Source organism: Cebus imitator, unplaced genomic scaffold, assembly GCF_001604975.1.
Source record: "Cebus imitator isolate Cc_AM_T3 unplaced genomic scaffold, Cebus_imitator-1.0 Scaffold537, whole genome shotgun sequence".
In the NCBI taxonomy this organism is placed as follows: domain Eukaryota; kingdom Metazoa; phylum Chordata; class Mammalia; order Primates; family Cebidae; genus Cebus; species Cebus imitator.
Window position 1 is genome coordinate 2,232,070 of NW_016107852.1, and position 19,398 is coordinate 2,251,467.

A 19,398-nucleotide genomic window follows, 5' to 3' on the forward strand; every position below is an offset into this window, starting at 1 on the left:
TAATTTTTTATTCCCTAAAGAATAACTCAAATAAATAAAGGCTTTAGACAGCAGATCTCACATTTTTCTTAGAATATTTCTCTTATCTGTATAAGCAGAACTATTCAAGTAATTAAATCTCCTATAAAGGAAATTATATTTTTTCCCAGAGGAAGAAGTCTCAAATATTGACTATCACTCTGACTAATAAGGAAAGCTGTGATTCCAGAAGAACACGGAATAGGTAGTTGCAGAGCCAAATAAATGTCCATGTTTACCTAATAAACATTGTAGCTACTAATCAGAAGAAACGGATGTATATGATTATGGCTCTTCGAAATGTAGAATATCTTACTTTTTGTGGGGAAAAAAAGTGAATTTTAGATGCTCCAGAAAATGTACTAATCTATTAAATGTTAATTTTCTTTAAAGAAATTATTTCAAATGCTATTTGTTCTCCTTCTGTTAAAAATTCTAGTTATTTTAGTAAGGAAGGAAGCAGGTAATGAAAGAGGAAAACATATATCTCACTCATAAATATATGTATATACACATTTTACATATGCACATGCATACATACATACTTTTCATATTGGTGAACAGAAAACCACTATCCTAGAAAATCACACCATTTACATTTTTCAGTGAAAGATTCTTGTAACTTCTTATGTCCCCACATGCAGTAATACTTACACAAAACTGAGAAGAAGATACTTCTTAGAAAGTGGATCATGCCCTCCCTTGCAAGCAAACAAAGGAAAAGTATCATTTCTTCATTGCAATGAGCAATGCTAAAAAAGAGCAGGAGGCTACTTCATCTCCTGCAACTTTTTGCTGTCTTTCTATACTTTTCCTGACTTCACTGTAGGCATAATGTTGTAAATGATACAGTGTTGTAAGTGATAGGGTGTTGTAAAGGATAGCATATTGAACATGGCAGAGGAGAAGTGAAATGGTGTCTTTGAAATTTGTCTCTAACATAGTTTTACCTGCTACTGGCCTTGTCCAAGTCAGAATGCTCTGGAATCACCCAGAGGACTCTGACAGCCGGCAGGCTGGCTGAGTTACGAGAATGGCTGCTATTGTTCAGCACAGCCCATTCTCTATGGGGCTCTGAGGAGGGACATTAAAAGTCTCATCAATTTAGACTGTTGGTTTCAAAGAGTCTGATGGTTTGGAAATGTGTGATGGCATTTCCTGCTTCGATCCTTTCCTCTATTCCTTTTCCTTTTTCCTGATTCTCTTTTTTCCTGCTTGTCACAATGCCTGCAGGGTGCTACTAGTATTTAGTGGTCAGGAACCAGAAATGCCATCTCCATGTATTGAAAAAATATCCCCCTCCAAATGCCTACAATACAGATTGGGAAACACCTGATTTAAACAGTGTCATCAAGAGCAATAAATACATAGATAAATAAGAAAACAAATTTAAAAAATACTTGATGTGATATTAAATAAAAGTGATTTATAATCAATTAAGTTCATAACTTAGTTTATCTATGGGAAGCGGTCTTTCATGAACATGGTTGAGATGTAAAATTAATATAAGTGCTATGGATTGAACCATGTCCTCCAAAAAGACAAGCTGAAGCCATAACCCCTAGGATCTGTGAATGTGACCTTGTTTAGAAATAAGCTATTTGCAGATAAGATGAGAGTTAAGATGAGAGTGGGCCCTAATCCAATATGACTGGATGACTGGTGTCCTTATAAGAGGGAAGTGTGGACACAGAGTGACTCAGAGGAAAGGGGGCCATGTGAGACAGAGGCAGAGAAAGAAGTGATGCAGCTACAAGCCAAGGAATGCCAGGGGCCATGGGAAGCTAGAAGAAGCAAGGAAGAATCCTTCCCTGAAACTTCAGAGGAGGTACGGCTTTGCCAAAACTTTAATTTCAGGCTTCCAGTTTCCAGAACTGTCAGAGAATACGTTTCTGTTGTTTTACGCTATCCAAGTTTATGGTAATTTGTTATGGCAGCCTTAGGAAACGCAGACAATAGCTAGTCTATATTTATCCAAAGCTTGGCAAGTTGGCATAGTTCAAGGGGGTAGACAGCTCACAGCAGTTTGGGGATAGGATAGTTACTTACTGATAACCTCTGCTTCTGGGTAACTGAGAAGACACATTTCCCTTTCTACCCAGGAGGGCACATTTCCTCCTAAATTCCTCTACTTTTGGTCGATAACCAGGAAAGATTTCTAGAATTCCAAGATCAAAAGAAGAAAAGTATCTTTTTGGTAACATAAAAACCAAAAGAGCAAAACAAAACTCCTTTCCTTGTCACTCTTTTTCTGTTGCAGATGCAGATTATGTTGAAAAGAAAGAAAGAAAGAGGCCAGCCACAGGGAAGTGCCTCTATTTGATGCCACCCTTCATTTCCATAGGGCATGCTTGCCGTCTCATGTTTATTGCCTTGCTAGGCTGTGTTCTGATAATATACTTCAAACATGCCGTCTCATGTTTATTGCCTTGCCTAGGCTCTGTTCTGACAATAAACAGTGAACTGCAATATTAAAATAAGAAAACTGACCTATACAAAAATATAACTCATGTCCATTTCCTACTAAGTACAAAACCAAATAAATGCTTTTTTTTTTTTTTTTTTTTTTTTTGAGAAAACGTGGGTTTTCTCCTTCCTATGGAAGGCTTTCCTGTGGTTAGTACTGGATAATCATGGATCTTTTAAAAGACAATCCCTACTGCATTCACTTGTCTAGAGTGAAATTTTACTTCATAAGGTTGTTCAGGTAAAGGTGATTGCCCAAATATAACAAACTTGTCTGTAAAGTGATTATAATGGCTTTTGTCTGTATGTTTTGTTTCTGATATGGAGTCTTGCTCTGTTGCCCAGGCTGGAGTGCAGTGGCATGATCTTGGGTCACTGCAGCCTCCGCTTCCTGGGTTCAAGTGATTCTCCTGCCTCAGCCTCATGAGTAGCTGGGATTATACGTGCCTGCCATCATGCCTGGCTAATTTTTTTGTAGTTTTAGAAGAGACAAGGTTTCACTGTGTTGGCCAGTTTGGTCTCAAACTCTTGACCTCGTGATCCACCCACCTCGGCCTCCCAAAGTGCTGGGATTACAGGCATGAGCCATGGCGTTTGGCCTACATTGTAGGCCCTTTTAAATTTCATTTGCTCATATGTAATCACAGGAAGCTGGCTAACTGGATGTCCTGGATCCTGTCATCTCGTCCGTGCCTCCTCTGTGGCCTTTCAGTGTCCAGTGCATTCACCATGACTCTCACTGTGCAACTCCTGATCTAAGTGGTACTGCAGGTCCCAGGCCACTTCCCTCTGCCCTGTAAGACATATTTGTCTTTTAGGCCACTCACCCAGGGCCTGTGCTTTTCTACACACCAGTGCATGTTAGATAATAACTTTCAGCTACTCCAAGTTAATGTGTTACTTCTCTTAGAGATCATAAAGCTTTAAAATCTTAACTCGCAAGGAGAGGAATGCTGGTGAATGAGCTTGAAAAGACTTTGGAGTTCCTGAAGTCAGGGCACTAAAGTTTACATGAGATTTTTAGTTAAGTTCATTTACTAACTAGCTGTGAGACCTTGGAGTCCACATTTTGAACCTGTTTCTGCAGTTCAATTTGACAGGCATGGAGCACCTGCCATGTATGTGCTCATACTTGGGAGGAAGGGATATTAAGCTAAGACATGATCTCTGTTCTCTATAGGCTGAAAGACTGGTAGGGCTGACATGTGCAGAACATAGGGAGAAATTTGAGCCTGCAAAATGAAGAGACTTTCGGTTGGCCGAGAATGGAGGAGTATAGCATTCTAGAATGAGGAAATGACATAAGCAAAGCCAGAGAGGCCTGAAAGTGTGCAGCAGGTGTTATCTTCTTGGGGAGACTTTCCAAACAAGAATGACTTATCTACTTCTCTGGCCTTTCACATCATGATTAGAGGCATCTCCTTTTTTTCTGTTCCACCTCTAATTCAGATGCTAAACACTTTGGACTTGTTTTTGCCAGCAATTAGGAGGTCTAGAGAACTCGTTTTAAAACTTCTTATAATGAAAACATTTAATCATCTGCAAAGTAGGAGAGAAGAGTATAATAAATCGCCATGTTCCTTTCACTCAGTTTCAGCAATTATTAACTCACATTCATTTTTCCTATAATTTTCCCGCTCCCATATTATTTTGAAATCCTAAGCATCACAGCATTTCTTCTGTAAATAAAATAGTATATTATCTCTAAAAGATAAGGGTTGTTGAAACATAAGGGTTATATTATCATATTGAAAATATTAACAATACCTTAATATCATCATATATCTAGTCAGTGTTCAAATTCACGATTGTCTCATAAATGTCATCATTTATTTTTACAGTTTTGGTTTGATTCAGTATCCAAATAAGTTTCATAATTGTGATAGGCTGCTATGTCTCTTAAGTCTCTTTTTTGTCTAAGTTCCTCCTAGCCCTGTCAATCTTTCTCTAGATCTCTTTTTTTTTCCTTGCAATTTATTTATTGAAGAAACCTAGTTAGTTTTCCCATAGAGTCTTCTATATTCTGGAGTTTGCTGATTTCAGCCCCACAGTGTTATTTAACATCTTCCTCAGTTTTCTGTATCTCCTGTGACTTGATTGTTGGAAGCAGAGGCTTGGTCAGATGTAGTTTTCATTCAGTTTGTCAAGACTGCTTCGTAGGTGATGGTGCGTTCCTCCATTAGGAGATGTAGTACCTGAATGCATCACACTCCATGGTGTTGGCAGCCACTGATGATTAGTACCCAAGCCCACTTGTAGGTATGCAATATGGTGATATTCTATTTCTTCCATGCCTTCTTCATTTGTTGTCTGGAATAATCCTATAGAGACAATTATCCCATCATCTAATATTTGGTCACTCAATGGTACACTTCACAACATAAAGGCAGACTTTGATAAATCAATACAAAACTTAATTTTTCCTAACCATCTATTATTTCTTCAAAATAGTGTGTTGCTTGTTAGCATTCTCCAATGAAGGTCAATGAAGTTTATTATTGTTTTGCGTTTGGTATTTCTGTGAACTTATGAGTTTAAATGTATTTAATGTGTTTCAATCTATTATAATTATAATCATCATCAATGCTCAGATTGTCCCACCTTTGGCAAGTGGGTGCCTCATTAAGTGGTTTTGAATCCTTCTGACAGGACCCTAGTATTCTTTGAGAATATGTTTACTATCTGGTCTAACAAGATATACCAGATTCATCTTATCTATTTCCTAACCAAGACCTGGAATTAGCCACTTCTCCAAGGAGCCTTCATTCTTTTTAGCAGGAATAAAATTTACAAATCATAATGTGAGCACCTATAAGACTATCCTCTTCTTTTGGAAGACAGCAGGCAACCTGGCGTGGCCTAAATGAGTCCCAAGACTGGCAAGAGACTGTGGGAGGAAAAAGGGTGACCATTTGGGAGTTACTGATAAGAGATGATAAGACTCTCAACCAAGGCTATGGGGATGAAGAAGAGAATCAGAGTTGGGAAAAATTCTAGAGACTACATTTATGCAAGAGGATTTAGTAACTGATTTGGTAGTTCAAGGCAATGGGGGCAGAGGTGGGTAAAAAATTAGAGACCTGGGTTCAAAGTCCAGTTCAGTTCTGTTACTTATCTACTGTGTGATCTGTAGCTCATTACTTGACTTCTGAACCTCAGTGACCTGAACTACAAAATGGGAATAGTACTGCCTACTTTATAGGGTGCTGAGAGGATTAGATGAAGCAGCAGATGAAATGAATGTAGCACAATGTGTGATACCTAGTAAAACCAAAAATTAAAAAATGTGACATTCCTAAATATCTAGTTTTATCCGTAATGTGAGGGGTTGGCCTAGATGACCCCTAAAACTTCCAGTCAGCTCTGCTCCAGCCCTCTCCCCAGTCACACCTGTGCTGCTCTCTAATAATGTCATTAGAGTATTAATAATGTATTCTCCAGTGTTTACCTACACCACATTTTATTAATTATTTTATTGAAAAGATTTTGTAACATATTTAATGTTGCAAAAAGAAAAATAATTAATGTTGCCAAAAGAAAAATAAATTGTATATTCTTCTGAGGACTGTTTTTGTTTTTTGATAACTATGTTGGCAACTTTCATTTTAGAAGAGCTTAGAATGATGTTTTAAGAAATTGCTCCCATACATGACAAAGAGAGGAGATCTAAAAAACTAACAAAGTATATTAAATACTGATCAGTTAGGACAGAGTCCCTTAAAATACTATGCAAGACAGTTATCCTGATCAATGATTTATGCAGCATCTGGTTTTAGAAAATGTAATATTTCTTTAAGTCAATTCCTTCCCAGAATCTTCTCTGACCATTACATCAGTGATGCTGTGTAAATGTTTTTGAGGTTATTTGCTTCTTTAAAATCTTATTTTTGAGGGCTCCTGCAGAATGATTTTTTGAATCAAGATTTTAAAGATCAAAATAGCCATCTAGCAGTCACTATAGCCTCATTAACAGTTGCTAAAGAGGGATTAACAATATTCCTAATATCTCAACTTTTTAAATTGTAAAGGCAGTATAAACTGTTCATTAAAAGTTCAGGCAACGAAAGAGAGACTGAGAGAGAGAAAGTAAAACAGACCCAAAGTTCACTCATCAGATAGCATTGCATCCTTTTAAACCCTTTCTCCCCAGGCATACACAATGTACATTTGATTTTGTAGCTTGCTTTTTCAATGTATTGTGAAATACAAAGTTACAATATATTGTGTTAATATATTGTGTTCATTTTTGCATGTCAATACTTCATGAACCACTTCATTCTTTTAAGCAGTTGCCTAATACAGTATGAATGTTGAATGTATGCTGGTTTATCTGACCAGCACATTATTGTTATACATTTACATTATTTAAAACTTATTTTTATTAAAAACAGTTCCTAACCCAAACAAGCAAACAAACAGGACTTTGAATGAGGTCTGGATAGGTGATAGACACATTCTTATCTATTTCTGTGTAATGTAGCTTTGAAAAACCATTATAAAACAAGAGACAGCTGTTTTATTGTTGTTGTTGTTGTTGTTTGTTTTTTGGGTTTTTTTTTTTGACATTAAAATAGTTTTTTGTTTTTTTTTTAACCAAAATCTTGGCTGTAAATTTCTGAATCTCAAAACCACACTTCCCTCTTTTATGCTACCCCTCCAATCTGAAACTCTATTCTCAGTAATGGAGCCATTTTCACTTCCTGAGCAGCCACACTTGTCTTTGAGATTGGAGGCATTGAAAGCCTGCCTGCTCTTGCTGATGTGCAATTCTTTTCCTTCCGGTGAGAAATTAGGCCCTGATTTTCATTTCACTTGGAGAACATGGTGACTTCCATGGGAGGAGAGGTAGGGCAATGGTCACCTGTCCTCTAGTGCCACAAGCACAAGACCAGACACAGCTCCCTGTTGGGCCTCTAGGACAGGTCAGAGCTACTCTCTGTGGCCACACCTCTGTTTACAGTCAAGGTTGCTGAAGTCAAGATGGCTCAGAGTCTGCCCTGCTCAAGAATGGACAAATGGACATCATGGAACCAGCAAGGCAAATATTTTAAATAAACACAAAGTGTCATCCTCTGGTTTGTTGATAGGTTGCTCTTCAAGTTGATATAATCTTAAATTTTACCATTATTCCTAAGGCTGTAAGGCATGTGTCTTATTTTTGAAGCTCATATTCTATTTGCCAGACAAGAAATAATTAAACATTCTTATTTTGGGTAAGCCAGTATGTACCATGAGGATCTGTTTCATGATGAAGCTGGGGGATATGCCAACCTTAGGGACTTTAACACCAGCCACATCAAGGAGTGTCAGCAGTGCCCGGTAGCTGACAAGTGCATCCTTCTCTCACCTCACCTATGGCACAGGTTTTATTTGAAGCAAGATTTCTGCATCCCTTCTATCCATTGCTTAGTCTAAAACACAATTTATATTTCAGAATAACCAAAGAAGGTAGCCCAGGGTCTCTTAGGTCAAGAAAACTCCCATTCTATTCTTAAGTTTATTAGTGACTAACTTACACCTTTAGCACTCATCATCTTAATTTACTTAAATTTCTCAGACTTAACTGGGTAGCTACCAATCGTGCTTGCCTTAGACTCAAATAACTTTTCATAACCAGGCTATTTTTAGTTATTTGGAATTCTCAACAATGCTTCAATAGTGGAGGTATCTTTATCTTTCCTAGCGGAGCTTAAAGGTAACATTTTCTTAATTGTCCAGGGAGTTTATAAAGTTTCAGCTATTTTTAATGATGCCTATGGCACCAAATAAAGCTTACATTTTAAGAAGAAGAATTTGTGTGTGTGTGTATGGCTCAAAAATAGCTGATTTTCAAAGTTTAGCTTCTGTAATCTTCAATGAAGACTAAAAGCCTGACTCATTTTTTTTTAAAGCTTTTTGGAAGCACTAGACATAAGCACCTGATAGTAAGCAAGTTTGCCAATGTCTCATTTTTGGGTTATTTAAGGCAAAATTTGAATTAAGTCTTCATTTTGCCAGTCCTCAGAAATGTATTTTAATCATCCAATTCAACAAATAGATTTTTAGTACCCTCATGTGCCACACAGTATTCTAACACAGTGGGATACGACAGCAAACAGGAGGGACAACATCTCTCTCCTCCTAGAGCTATGTTTTAGTGAGGGGTAAGGACAGATAGAGGGAGATAGACTTTAAAGAAAAAGTAGGGGCAAGAGTCAGATAAGGGGCACTGGGAATATGGTGTTGGCAAGTGGAACAGACTACAATTTTAAGAGGTCGGTCAGGGTAAGTCTCTTTAAGAAGGTGACAGTTGACAAAAGTTTTAAGAAGTGAGGGAATTAGTCATGTGGATATCTGGAGAAACTACATGCCAGACAGAGGACTTAGCCACTATGTGCTACGAGGTAGCCCTGTAGCTGGTGCAGATTGAGCAAAGGAGAGTGTAGAAGATCAGAATCAAGAACCAATGAGAGCCCCGCTCGTGGAGGTCTTGATGGTCACCCCAAGGATTTTGGATTTTACTCTAAGAACAATGGGGAGCCATTACAGGGCTCTGAACAAAGCACTGACTGATACAGTTCCAATGAATTCACTGTTGCTATGCTATGTAGAAAACAGACCTGAGGAGGGGAGGGGTAAAAGCAAGTAGATCTGAGAGGAGGCCACTGCAGTGCTCTCAGAGAAAGACAGTAGTGGTTTGGAACAGAGTGGAAGCAACTGAGGTGGCAAAAAGTGGTTGGATTCTGTACATATTTTAAAAGCAGAGCCAACAGATGTTCTTGAAGGTTGGAATGAGGGGCATTGGGAGAAAAAGAGGACTCGAGGATGACTCATGATTTGCCATCTGAGCAACTAGAAAGTTGGCATTTCTGTTCATTGATCTGGGGAAGGCTTCAGGTGAGGCCCCTTAGGGGAAGACAGTCTAGGAGCTCAGTTTGGACATGTTGAGTTTGAGATGATTATTAGATATTCAGCTACTGATTTTCTTCTAAGTCAAAATTTATTATCCTCAAAGAATGTAAATTCCCTGATGGTAGAGTTTTGTCTTTGTTTATTATTGTATATCCAGAACCTTGGACAGTGTTTAGCACATTCTCAATTAAAAAACTGAATGAAAATTTATAAAGCACACACTATGTTTCTTGCTCTGTTCTACATGCTGGGGATACATCAGTGGAAAAAAAAACCACACCAACATTTCTCTTCTCATGTACCTTACAATCTAGTAGTGGGAGACAGAGAAAGCAAATGAAATGCAATACAATAAATCCTTTGCCTCTTGGTATACATACTTGATAGAGACTGGTTGCATGTCTGCTCACATGGCACTCTATGTATATGGTCATAACCCTACAAGAAAGAAGATGGAGAGCTCACAGTTGGTGTTCCCTGCTGGCCTGTCTTACTCCAAAGCCTCTGTTACCACACCATGTTGCTTCTCATGTAAAATAACACAAATCCCTTCATCACATGATAAATATCAGGGCTATGTTTCTCTTCCTATGAGCATCTAAAAAGAGTCTTCTCATAATCAGATTGTTTTTGAAGAGCAGTTCTAGGAAGGCTGCCTGAAAGTAAGCAACCTCAGACCACTTTGCCCTCCTTAACTGAGCCAAATCATGTAGCTGCCTTCATCTTTATATCACAGGGCATTTTCTTATTCTTCACTCACTTTCATGATGTCGAAGTTACCTTAATTACCCACCATAAAGTCTACCACAGCATTTCATCTGAAAGGCTCACTTTGTAACTTTTCACAGAACTAAAGAGGCATACTAAAACAAATATTATATTCATATAAATTTGAGGAGGTATACCTTATCTCTCTAAAAATAAAATGTAATGAATTTTTCATTTCTAGCAGCAACATCTAATATTGATTTGAGCCTTAGTACTCCAAAATAATTTTCATCATCTTCCTCCTCTGATTCAGCCATTTGACATTTGAGGAAGCATTATGCCCTCAGCTTCTCCTATGTAATCTGTGTAGAAATTCTGAAACAGCCACTGCCCCTTCCTACTGTCCATTTCTTACCACGTTTCTGCATGTAATTTGTTATTATACTCCCTGCCCCCATCAAAATTTCCTAACATGTAAGTGATGAATATTTTTTCTTCTGCTCTGACATATCTGAACAGTTCTCCTCTGACTATCTGGGCTCTCCTCCTGAATGTCATTATCATCAACATTGTAATTTTTAAGATAAAACATCCAGGGTTCCCCACTAGTTGAATGTGATATAAGTATATATTTTGATGTTCCCTATCAGGCAGCAATGTTCATTAATAGCAAGAGTTCCCATAATCAGTAGAGAATGTGATCTACCAATAACTTGGGTCTTTTCAAGGCCAAGAAAGACATCTTCAATCCACCATATTTTCTTTAGGATCCTCTGATGAACAAGTGGCAGCGAGGTCACCTCATGTTGTAATTCTGAGCTATACTGAAATCCTCTCCTAATATGACACATTACATTAACTCAGTAGAATTTCTGGGATCTTAAACATCTCCCTAAAAGCATATAGACAGTGCACTGTAACTAACATACTAAATACAGAACCCTTTAATCTTTACAATAATTGTTACTGTTCTTCCTGAAGAATCCAATTACAGTACAAAGCAAGAGTACTCTAGTATGGAGTGTTTAACAATCAAATAACGTTCCACACCGGTTGGTTATGGCATCTATTTGCTGTCTATCTATGGGATCATGCTATGGTTTCAATATTTGCATTCTGAAAAAATTCATATGTTGAAATCCTAATCTCCAAGGTAAAGATGGTATTAGGAGGTGAGGCCTTGAGGAAGTGATTAGATCATGGGATAGTGCCTTATAAGGGAAGTCCCAGAGGGCTGCCTTGCCCCTTCTACCACTTGAGGACACAACTAGAAGGCTGTCTATGAACCAGAAAGACAGCCCTCTCCAGACACAGAACCTGTAGATGCCCTGATCTTGGACTTCCCAGTCTCTACAACTGTGAGAAACAAATGTTGTTTATAAGCCACCCTGATTATGGTGTTGTTATAGCAGCCTGGAGGAACTAAGACAGATCACAAAAGCTTTTCCAACAAAACTAAAACCATGTCATAAAGGATAGACAGTACCAATAACTATCCATTACGGATACAATAGCGGGTGACTAAACTCTGTTTATAATGAAGTTATGCTTGTGTACTTCCAAAGCTGGTAAATATATCACGATGTAAAAGGTAACGTGTATTTTGTTAACTCCATATCAGAAAATATGTTCTAACCTTTGGGAAGTCTGAATGGTAGCACCAAGTTTATAACCATGTCCAAAACAACAACAAAACAAACAAACAAAACCTTCTCTCATCTAAGTCCTTTCATGTTCAACACCTGCAGTAAAGTTCCCAGGTCCTTATTTCCTTGTTCATTGAAAAGATAATCAAATGTTGGAATTTGGAATGTAAGGGGCAGATATTATCATCAAAGGTGTGTTGCACCACCCACTTTATTTTGTATTGAATAGACATGTTTTCTAAATATCACACCTGGTTATTTCTCATAATTTTTTTTCACTTAAGAGTTAAGTATTCATAGATTTTTACTTTAGGTATAAAAGGTACAAATATCTACCACAGTTCAATTGATCAGAGGAATTTTTTTTAAAACATCTATCTTAAGATTTTATCTAATATGTTGCTTCAGGCTGAATGTAGCCACAGCTTCCAAGTGATACTAATAGACTTATCCAACAGGGATTATGTAAACCTTATATAATTAATATTTGTGAGATTTCTTAAGATCCTGGCACAAAAGACAGCACTGAAATTCAAAGCTTTCAGTTTTAATCATAACTTTCTTTTTAAATTAGATGCCAGCTAGAGTCTGAAAGGCTTTGAGTCCCAGCCCCTATAGCAAGATCATTGCTACCACTGAAAATATACTTTTTAAAATATATGTAAAGGAAGAGTCAAAAGGGGTTAAAATTATTTAGGGAGACTATATCAATTGTTCAGAAATACACAGTTAATGATATATAATTAGAATCAAAATATCTCATCTGTGTGAGTGCTACCTCTAAATCCTAATCCATATAGTTGCTAACCTAGAGAGCTGCTTTTAAATCTCCATGTCTTCCCATGAACAGATTATTTCTAATAAAATGGTGCAGGATAACTAAAGCCCCATGAAGAAGGCTTCAAAATAAAGCTAATCCTGTATAAAAGTCATTGCATAAGTGAACTGCAGATAAAAGACCAAAAGTATGGTTGGCAGTTCAAAAACAAGACAATCAGTTGAATTTGAATTTAAGATAAACAACAAAGAAAGACTTGGTCTAAGTATGTCCCAAATATTACATGGAATATAGTTAGAATTCACTATTTTACATTCAAATTTGATTGGACAACCTGTGTTTTTATTTGCTAAATTCGGCAATACTAGCCAAAGGAAAATTAAGACTATTTTCAATTGACATTGTACCATCCTGTAACAATGAAAAACACAGATGAGAAGAATTATATAATTGTCTGTAACATTTTAATGATTTCTATTACTTACAAAATGGCAAAGTTCCCAATATTTATAAGCCATGTTAAAACAGGTGAAAAAAAAAATGCCTATGCTGGAGTAAAGGGTTATGAGGAACATTTAAAGATCCACACATCAGAAAATACGTTATATCAACCCTGTCATTTAAATAATTTTAAGCTGTAGCTAAAAAAAGAAATGTCATGAACTATATACACAATCCAGACTTACTGAATAGTTGCCCAGCTTCCACATTAACTAGGTGATAACATAGTAGCTCCGTATTTCTAAGCAAAAAGAAAACATCAGATAAAGCAGACACTCACTATCTGTCCACCTCTTCTTAGAATTACCACTGTCTTCTACATAAAACATCAATTTTTCCAAGAAACTGCTTCATTTGATATATTATGAACAAGACAAGTTTAATTTCTAAACTAATACGCCCAATTTTAGTTTAATTTAATTTAGTTTAATATGCCCATATAAGTTTAATTTCTAAACTAATATGCTTCCAAAGGGAAGCAAACTGTTATAACTGCTATTGTAGGATTCCTTCATTTAGGTTTAAGACAATCAAATCCCTTTTGAAAACACTTAAAAAATGTTACTGTCCTTTGTTTCCGGTGGGGTGCTATAATCCCCTCAGGTAAGTTATCGTTTAAGAAAGTCTACTTAAACAGTATAATATTTGGCCAATATTTTTCTCATAAAAACACAAGCACAATTAGACTGGGGTCAAATGCTGAAGTTAAATTAGAGAGTGGCAATTATTTTATGATTGCCATTGTTTTGGAGCATTCAGACAAAATGACCTGTTTTTTCTTAAGTTGTTAATCTGAATTATCTCAAGTTTGTAGCTCTGGGGACCTAACCTTTAAGATTTAGCTGAGTTGGGTTTTTGAAACACACCAGTTTGCAAACGTTTCTATGGAAGAAATAAAGTCCTTGGTGAGACTTTACATCTATTTGTGGCTGAGCATTTTTTGGACTCTTGTGTTAAATCTGAGTTGGCACATTATTAACCTTTTCAAATTAGGCATTTAGTAGGCTCAGCTGAATATTTTCTTAATTTGCACATTGGTTTGCTGGAACAGCTGGCACTGCACTGGAATATTAGTTGAGATCTTTGCTTTACATAGTCTAAGTGCAAACATATAAACTCTGCCTTTGGAGAGGATGACCTAATTAGTGCAGAATACAGCACACTTCATTAATAAGAATAATAGCAGTAACAACACCTAACACTTATTGAGCATTTTCTATGTTTCCAGCACTGTATACCTATAGGTATATGCAGCTATTGAACACTTTCAATCACTCCAATTTTTTATTCACTAAATTTTGTAGATAAGAAAATACAGAGGGTTAAAGTACTTGCCCTCAATCACACAATTAGTAAGTAGTAAAGCTTAGATTTGTACCTAGGCAATTTAGCTGCAAAATCTACACAGTTACTGTTTGAAACACTGCCTCTGTGAATGCCTCTGATAACAACAAAGAGGGTCCATCTACCTTCTCAGGTCACTTTTCATGTGAAGGAAATGTCACATCTTTGACTGTGACCACAGATTTCAGGGGAATAAGAGTTTCTCAGGCTAAGAAATGTCAGTGACTCTTCACAACCACCCCCAACAAATCATAATCAGTCTTCCTGTTCCTTTAAATGTGTACACGATTTTGTTTATTTTAATATATGTGTGATAAGGCTACTGAGCTGACATATATCAAGTACAGAGCCATAAATGTGGAGGTTGAAGTAAGTCTTCCTTCAAGTATAGGGACATTCTAGATGTTAGTTACCTGAAGAAGAGGCATCTACCAGATTAAGAACACAAAGAAGATCCCTAGCTGGCTGGCAGACTAGGAATCTAGCTGTCTGGTAATCTAGGTCTTGATCACCAAGGGATCAATACGTCTGCACAGAGTGCCTGGTAATGGGTGGAAGGTACTTTTCCTGAGAGAAGACAGGGGCAGACAGAGCAGGCCTAGGGCAGGAGAAATAGGACCATGAAGTTAGTGCCTCTCTTACCTAGTCTTTCCTTTTTGTTCTTCTTGAGTATTCAAAACATGCCTTTGAAAGTTCTAATATATCTCATACTTCACTGAAGGAGTTTTTAAATAAATGGGGCTGTAAAAAAACCTGAGTGCAACAACCATGGTGGCAAGAACAAGGAAGAGAATCCAGAGTAGAGCAGGAGAGGGATAAAGGAGGAAGCCACCATTCTCTTTCCCTTTTGGTTTTGGGGACTAAACGCCGGAGGTTCTGGTTTGTATTTTAATGTGGAATCAGTACCCCAATGTGCCTTATACTGACATAAGAAGTGTTTGGAAATGATTTGTAGAATAGACATGCTAGTTTCCTAGCATAATGAACTTTGAGAGAACTGAAGACAATCTAAGGTTTCTCTCTCCTTTTAGAAATACAACTGAGGCTGGGCGTAGTGGCTCACATCTATAATTCTAGCACTTCCGGAGGCCATGGTGGAAGCATCACTTAAGTTCAGGAGTTCAAGACCAACTGGGCAACACAGGGAGACCCTCCCCCATATCTACAAAAAATAAAAATTAAAAAAATTAGCTGTATGGTTGTGTAAACCTCTAGTCCCTACCTCAGCTACTCAGAAGCTTGAGGTAAGAGGATGGGGAGGCCAAAGTTGCAGTAGAGACAGAACCGCTCCATTGTACTCCAGTCTGGGCGACAGAGCTAGACCCTTTCTCTAAAAATACATAAATATGTTTATATATACCGAGTGAATAAATGTAGAGATCTACCCTTGCTGGCTTGTTGACAATGCATGCATATTTTCAAGTGTTCATTATATGTGCTGGAGGAAATTCTATGTATATTTTGAGATTTGTTGAGCCAAAAAATAGGCCCCTACCTAACGCTGTTCCTGGCTGAAGAAATTATCACCTTAAGAATTTTACAGAAATATTTTTGAAGCCTCTAAGACTAAAAGAGGAAAAAGAGAAGGAAACAGAAAAGGAACAAGGCCTGGTAAAACTAACTAGAGATTTGCTAGGGGAGTTCTGGGATTAGCCCCCAAAACAGGTGTGCCACTTTCACTTTAAGGGCCCACATCCCTTTCTTCTTTGCCAACACGTCTATTTTTTCTTTATAAACGATATTTTACATTCTGAAAACACCTTAAAATTAAGGTACAAACAATCTCATGAGGTATTTATGCCAATTTTCATATTTTTTTCGAACAATATATTGCCAAGTAGCTCTAACAACAAATTGACGCCTTAAAGGGATTCCTTCAGAGGTACGAAGTTCAGTGGGATTGCAGTATCCATTAGCTTCATCACTGTCAGCTTGGGATATGCACATGGAAATCTAACTAGGGAAATGAGGCACTATGTCTTCCTGAGTCTCGAGCCTCAGAGCTGGAAGGCTGTGACAATCTGGGCTCTGATCCCAATTAGTGCGTGGGGGTAGGGGTGGTGCTCAGCCTGTCCCTGGCCCACCAGTCTCCTCACTCTGAAGGTGGGTCAAAGGTGATATTCCTCCTGGACTAGCAAAGCTAAACTGTAACAGAGGGGAAAAAAAAAAAAAAGCTTCTTGGGTTGGTGGGGTGGGGGCGGAATGGAAAGCTACAATACACTGCTTGTTAGGGTTAATCCCGGTTTTGACAATTGCCAGAGCTGTTCAAAAAAGGAAATGATTAAATAAATAAGCCACTATATCAAATTAGCAAACGAACCCTCTACTGACTCGCTCAAGGGTTTCGGGACCTCAAGAAAATATTTTTGAGTGAGGAGAAAGTAAAGGTACCTTCCATGTCATTACGTAAGCATCTCCTGCTTTGAGGATTACGGGAATTACCACGCGCGGCCAGCTGGGAGCTCCGCTGCCTATTACACCTGCCGGACCCAGGCTCTCTCAGCCCGGCCCGAGGCTCCGCAGCCAAAGCTGCCTGCGAGTATTCGGGAACCGTCCGCGGACGCGTCTGCGAGATACCACAGCCAAAGATGTTTTCTCAGACTGACGTTCAGCAAGTAGAGAAAATACTACGCTATAATTTCAAGTTGGAAAACTTTTCTTTATAACTGGATTACCCATCGTGAGCTGCCAGGAAACGGCTAGCTTCTTTTCAAGGGATCGCGACGACTCGTGTCCACAACTGCAGGACGGCGACGAACTCAGAGGGAGGAAATACAGACTACGGCATGAGTAGAATCTTGCGCTATGTGACTTTGGGTCACACTTAACTGAAAATGCCAGTGGCCACGCAGTCGGGCTACTTTTTTCCACCAGCGCCTTATCCACAGCCAGTTGTCCCTTTTCGGGCGACATTTTCTGGAAAAAATGGGTACCCGAACTCCAGATTCAAAGCGTCTTTCTGAATCTCTCGCCGGTCCCCTCCAAGCCGAGCTCAGTCGTCCGGCTCCCCTCTTCCCCATCCCCGCTGCCAGAGGTCGCCGCCGTCTGTGGTCCCGAAACCCGAGAATGGCTGGTAGGAGGCCTCTCAGAGGTGATGAGGGGCAGGGGGTGGGGAGGTAGGATGCTAATTTAGCCAAGTTAATAGTTTTTTCCAGGGGACACGTTTTGGGGGAGATCTGGGGCAGAAGGTAGCTTCGCAACCCCCCAGTGATGATCGCGAGCCTGACCGAGGCCGGGCCACTGCTGTTAGTGTCACATCATTCTAAGCGTTACTAGGAAGGGACGCCGGAGATCAGAGACAGCCAAGACTCGAGAAGGTAAACCAGCCCCGCCAGGCGCGCAGCCGCTGCTGAAGCCTTCCCAGACGCGAACCTCCCACCCCCACTTCCCCGGCTTTTTCATCCCTTCCAGGGTCGAACCGCCACAAGAAGTCTGGTCCCAGACTCTAGCAGAGTGCTCTCCGAAAACCTGGTGACGAAGGAGAAGACTTGAGGCTCAGTCCGTGTAGCCTACCCTGGATTCGAACGCACATCTCAGCCAGACACCTGTTCCACAAAGCTGGAGTTTGTGCTGGCGCGCGCTGCGGCAGGAAGGACCCCATCGTCCTCTCCCTCGGTACGGTTCGGAACCGTCAAAGGCGCACATCACCCCAAATCTAAGTGCGCACACACCTGCGCACGCACCCGGAGGCTCGCACCACTCGTGGCGCCGGCGCGCGACAACTCACTCCCGGGTCTCCCACCTTCAGCCCCGACCCCGCGCTCGCCACTGGGGCCCACCCGCAACCTGCCCTTCCGGGAGGACGGCGCCAAGTACCTGCCGTTAAGATGCAAAGAACGAAGAGAGTCGTGCAGACCATGGTAGCCTGCTGTTTGGTGCCTGGCCCGGAGCGGGCGGCAAGGAGTTTGCGGACAGAGCGCACTGGGAGCCGGTAGCGACTCCTCCACTGGGTGGGCTGTGGTGGGAGCCGGGAGGCGCGGACAGCTCCGGTGGCAGGCGCGAGGCAGACGAGGCGAACGCCACGCAGCTCCGTCAGCTGCGTGCCCTCCGGTACTCGGCGCGCTTCTGCTCCATCCCAGCCGCGCGAGCCCTGGGCCGCCTCCGCCGCCGCCGCCGCCGCCGCCGCGCCCGCCGCTGCCAAACCCCTCCCACCCGAGCCCCGCGGCGAAGACAGGGCCTCCCCCTGGCCTTCCTTCTCCCAGCCCTCAGGTCCCGAGAGCCCCGGCCCAGAGCGGCCTCTGCTGGACAGTAAGGACGCCAGACCCGGGCTCCCACTGCGTTCAGCAAACGTTTGCAGCGTTTCGCACTGTGCTGGGAACTGGGATGCCAAGAAGTGTGAGCACATCTCTGCCCTGAGGAATCTAGCTCAGCTTTTCTTACATGAGCTTACAGCCTTTAAAGAGGTCGCCTTATACCATTTTAGGTGTTCCCTCGGAGAACCAGCGCATTTTCTAAGAATGAGAACCTTCATTTGTTCAAACACTTCTGCGTGTACATTAAGCCCTCATCCCTGTTCACCCCTACTGTGCTTCCTGGGGCCTGAACCAGGATGTGTGCCGCTGTATTCAATTTCTTATTAGAAGAAAATGGTAATGTCAGGAAACTGATGGTGGGATAACTGAGCCAGACACCCTCCTGGGCGTCGTTTCATGAATCCTTCTAAGAGTTATTATTGTTCTATTTTACAGGTGAGTAAACGAAGGCACAGAGAAGACAATGTTCTCAAGGTCGCATAACTGGTAAGAATAGTTTGTGCACTAGGCCCTTAATAACAAAGGCTGACATTTCCTGAGTGATTGCTATGTGCTAGGCACTGGACAATGTGCTGTTCAGGAATCAACCAAGTCATTTAGGCTTCACAACAGTTCATGGAGATTATATCCTCGTTTTCAGGGAGGAAGTGGAAGCACAGAGAAGTTTAACTTGCTCAAGTTCACACAGCTCACAAGTGATAAGATGCCTGCTTAGGCACCCCGCTCAGCCTCTGTACTCCCTCTCCAGAGTCCAAAGCTTCTTCAAAGCCTACAGATCAGAAGTGACCTTTCA

The 19,398-nt window shown here is 40.2% G+C and overlaps 1 protein-coding gene across 2 annotated transcripts in view; it reads right to left on the reverse strand.

The window, feature by feature from the left end:
• PARM1 (prostate androgen-regulated mucin-like protein 1) overlaps nucleotides 1-18,712 on the reverse strand; it is a 133,079-nt gene extending 114,367 nt beyond the window's left edge. For both annotated transcript variants that reach the window (XM_017514818.1, XM_017514817.2), the window contains exon 1: nucleotides 18,169-18,712. In XM_017514818.1, coding sequence (XP_017370307.1) covers nucleotides 18,169-18,697 — 529 coding nt within the window. In that variant the 5' untranslated portion in view covers nucleotides 18,698-18,712. The remainder of the gene's footprint in view (nucleotides 1-18,168) is intronic.
• Between the last annotated feature and the right edge of the window lie 686 nt (nucleotides 18,713-19,398).